The 2401-nt window shown below is 37.9% G+C and overlaps 1 protein-coding gene across 1 annotated transcript; it reads left to right on the forward strand.

Moving 5' to 3' along the window:
* Positions 1-512: 512 nt before the first annotated feature.
* On the forward strand, positions 513-1445 carry LOC101437888 (olfactory receptor 2T27-like). The gene has a single exon (XM_004447812.1). The coding sequence runs from the start codon at positions 513-515 to the stop codon at positions 1443-1445; it is 933 nt and encodes a 310-aa protein (XP_004447869.1).
* The last annotated feature ends 956 nt before the right edge of the window (positions 1446-2401 follow it).

Genomic DNA, 2401 nt, shown 5'->3' on the forward strand with positions numbered 1-2401 from the left:
CTAGTGATTGGGGAGAAAAACACATCTCCCCTTACATTGTTTACTACATTGTTAATTAACATGACCTCATCTAGTTGCTGTGAAAAGAAGCAGTGGCTTGATTTAAAAAAGCCACAAAAAAACATTTGTCTCTGCTTAAAGTGCAATCAGCAATCAGGAAGGGATTTAGGACATTCATTTTGAGTGCATGAAGTATGGTGGGCATACATAGAATAAATCGCATAAGATTAATAAATAGTTTACAGTAAATGCTTGTGGCATTGGCATCTCTTTGGAAAACTAAAATGATCACTTGTACAGTTTCTGTGATCTTTATGGTTTCAGTCTGCAGTAAATTTTGATTGTAACTGATCCGTCACTGAATTTGAGAATTCTTAATAATACACTGAAATCATGAACCCAACAGAGGTTTTGATAGTTATTTAAAGAAACGGAAATAAAAGAAGTTATAACTCATTATGTGTGTTTATTTTTACTTATTACCTTTCAATTCAAACAGTTAATTTAAATCAATGGTGGGAAAGAACGAGACAACAGGAGTGGATTTTATCCTCCTGGGGCTCTTCTCCAGCATGAAGCATGCTGACGTCCTCGTTGGGGTGATCACCCTCATCTACCTTGCTGCCCTCACTGGGAATTCCACCCTGATTCTCCTCATCCTGGTGGAGACCCAGCTCCACACACCCATGTACTTCCTTCTCAGCCAGCTGTCCCTCATCGACTTGCTCTTCATCTCCACCACAGTCCCCAAGATGGTTAAGGACTTTTTCTTAGGTAAGAAAAACATCTCAAACATAGGCTGTGGGACACAGATGTTTTTCTATCTGATGCTGGCAGGAGCTGAGTGCATTCTCCTGACTCTCATGGCTTGTGATCGCTATGTGGCCATCTGCCATCCCCTGAGATACCCAGTCATCATGAACCAGAGGGTCTGCCAGAAGATGGTCACAGCATCCTGGGTTGGCGGTATGTCAGATGCAGTAGTTCAGACCATGTACACCATGCACTTACCTAAATGTGGCCACAAGGAGATAGATCATTTTTTCTGTGAAGTCATGGCTATCTTGAGTTTTTCCTGTGAGGATACCTCTGTATATAAGTTGGCAATTCTTGTGACAGGCATTGTTCTACTCCTTATTCCTCTTGCCATCATCTTTTCCTCCTACACTGTCATCTTCATCACTGTCTTTCACATGAATTCACCCAAAGGGAGGAAGAAAGCTCTGACCACTTGCTCCTCCCACCTGGTGGTCGTGGGGCTCTTTTATGGTCCAGGCATGTTCACCTACATGACTCCTGGTTCCTTACATGGTCCTCGTCTGGAAAAGGCTGTAACAGTGTTAAATTCAATCATTGCTCCTACACTGAACCCCTATATTTATAGTCTGAGAAACAAGGATGTTTTAGGGGCATTGAAAAAGGTATTGGAAAGGTGTCTCTCCTAGATGTAAAACTCCCCGTAATTTTATTTCACAACATCTAATGAATATTATGTAATGTTTGAAAAGTCAATAAATATTTGTGATCTTTATGTTATATGTGCCTAAATATTTGTGATCTATTACTTGATTCGCTTTGGTTTGTGGTCTACACAAATTTCACAGTTTTACTAAATGAAATTAATATTCATACACTTCGGTAAGAACTTAGTTTTAAAATTTGTGTTAAATTTGTTTTTAAACATTCTTTAAACATATTTATCATGAATTAAAAACTCTTCTATGCTGATGGAATGTGTTTTCAATTGTTGTATCTGCCCAGGGTACTTAAATTTTAAGTAGGGATATAAAAATTACTTTACAAGAGATTAATAAAATATCCTGACTTGTGAATTAGATTATAAAATACATTATTTAAAATAATGTATTTTAAACACTTATTCACCCAGTAATTTTTTAAATATTTATTTTATTTATTTAGTCCCCCCTTGCCACTTGTGCTCACTGTCTACTCTCTGTGCCCATTCACTGCATGTTTTTTCTGTGCCTGCTTGTCTCCATTTGTTGCATCATCTTTCTGTGCCAGCTCTCCACAAGCATGGGCCGTCAGCTCTCTGTGGTTGCAGGCCAGCTTGCCTTGACCAGGACATCCAGGCAACCAAACCCAGGGCCTCTCAATTGCTTGAGCCATTCACTTTTGCTGTAGAAATAGTACAATATAAAATTATGAAATAATGATTTTAGTTTAAGCATACAGTAACATCAGGAGCTAACAGTCAAATTAAAAAAGGAAAACTAAAAGATGAGTAATCTCTTTTAAAGTAGATTGTGAATACTAAAGAATAAAGGATACTTAGGCAGATAGCAGAATGCTAATGGTATTATGTTGGAAAAAATAGGCAAGTGATGCAAACCACTAATTTTGATGTGTAGTGTGGTCTATTTCTTGAAGTTTCCTGCCT

This window comes from Dasypus novemcinctus, chromosome 22, assembly GCF_030445035.2.
Source record: "Dasypus novemcinctus isolate mDasNov1 chromosome 22, mDasNov1.1.hap2, whole genome shotgun sequence".
Taxonomy (NCBI): Eukaryota; Metazoa; Chordata; class Mammalia; order Cingulata; family Dasypodidae; genus Dasypus; species Dasypus novemcinctus.

Excerpts from the sequence above, each read along its gene's own strand:
- LOC101437888 (XM_004447812.1), top strand. The coding sequence starts at position 513 with ATGGTGGGAAAGAACGAGACAACAGGAGTGGATTTTATCCTCCTGGGG.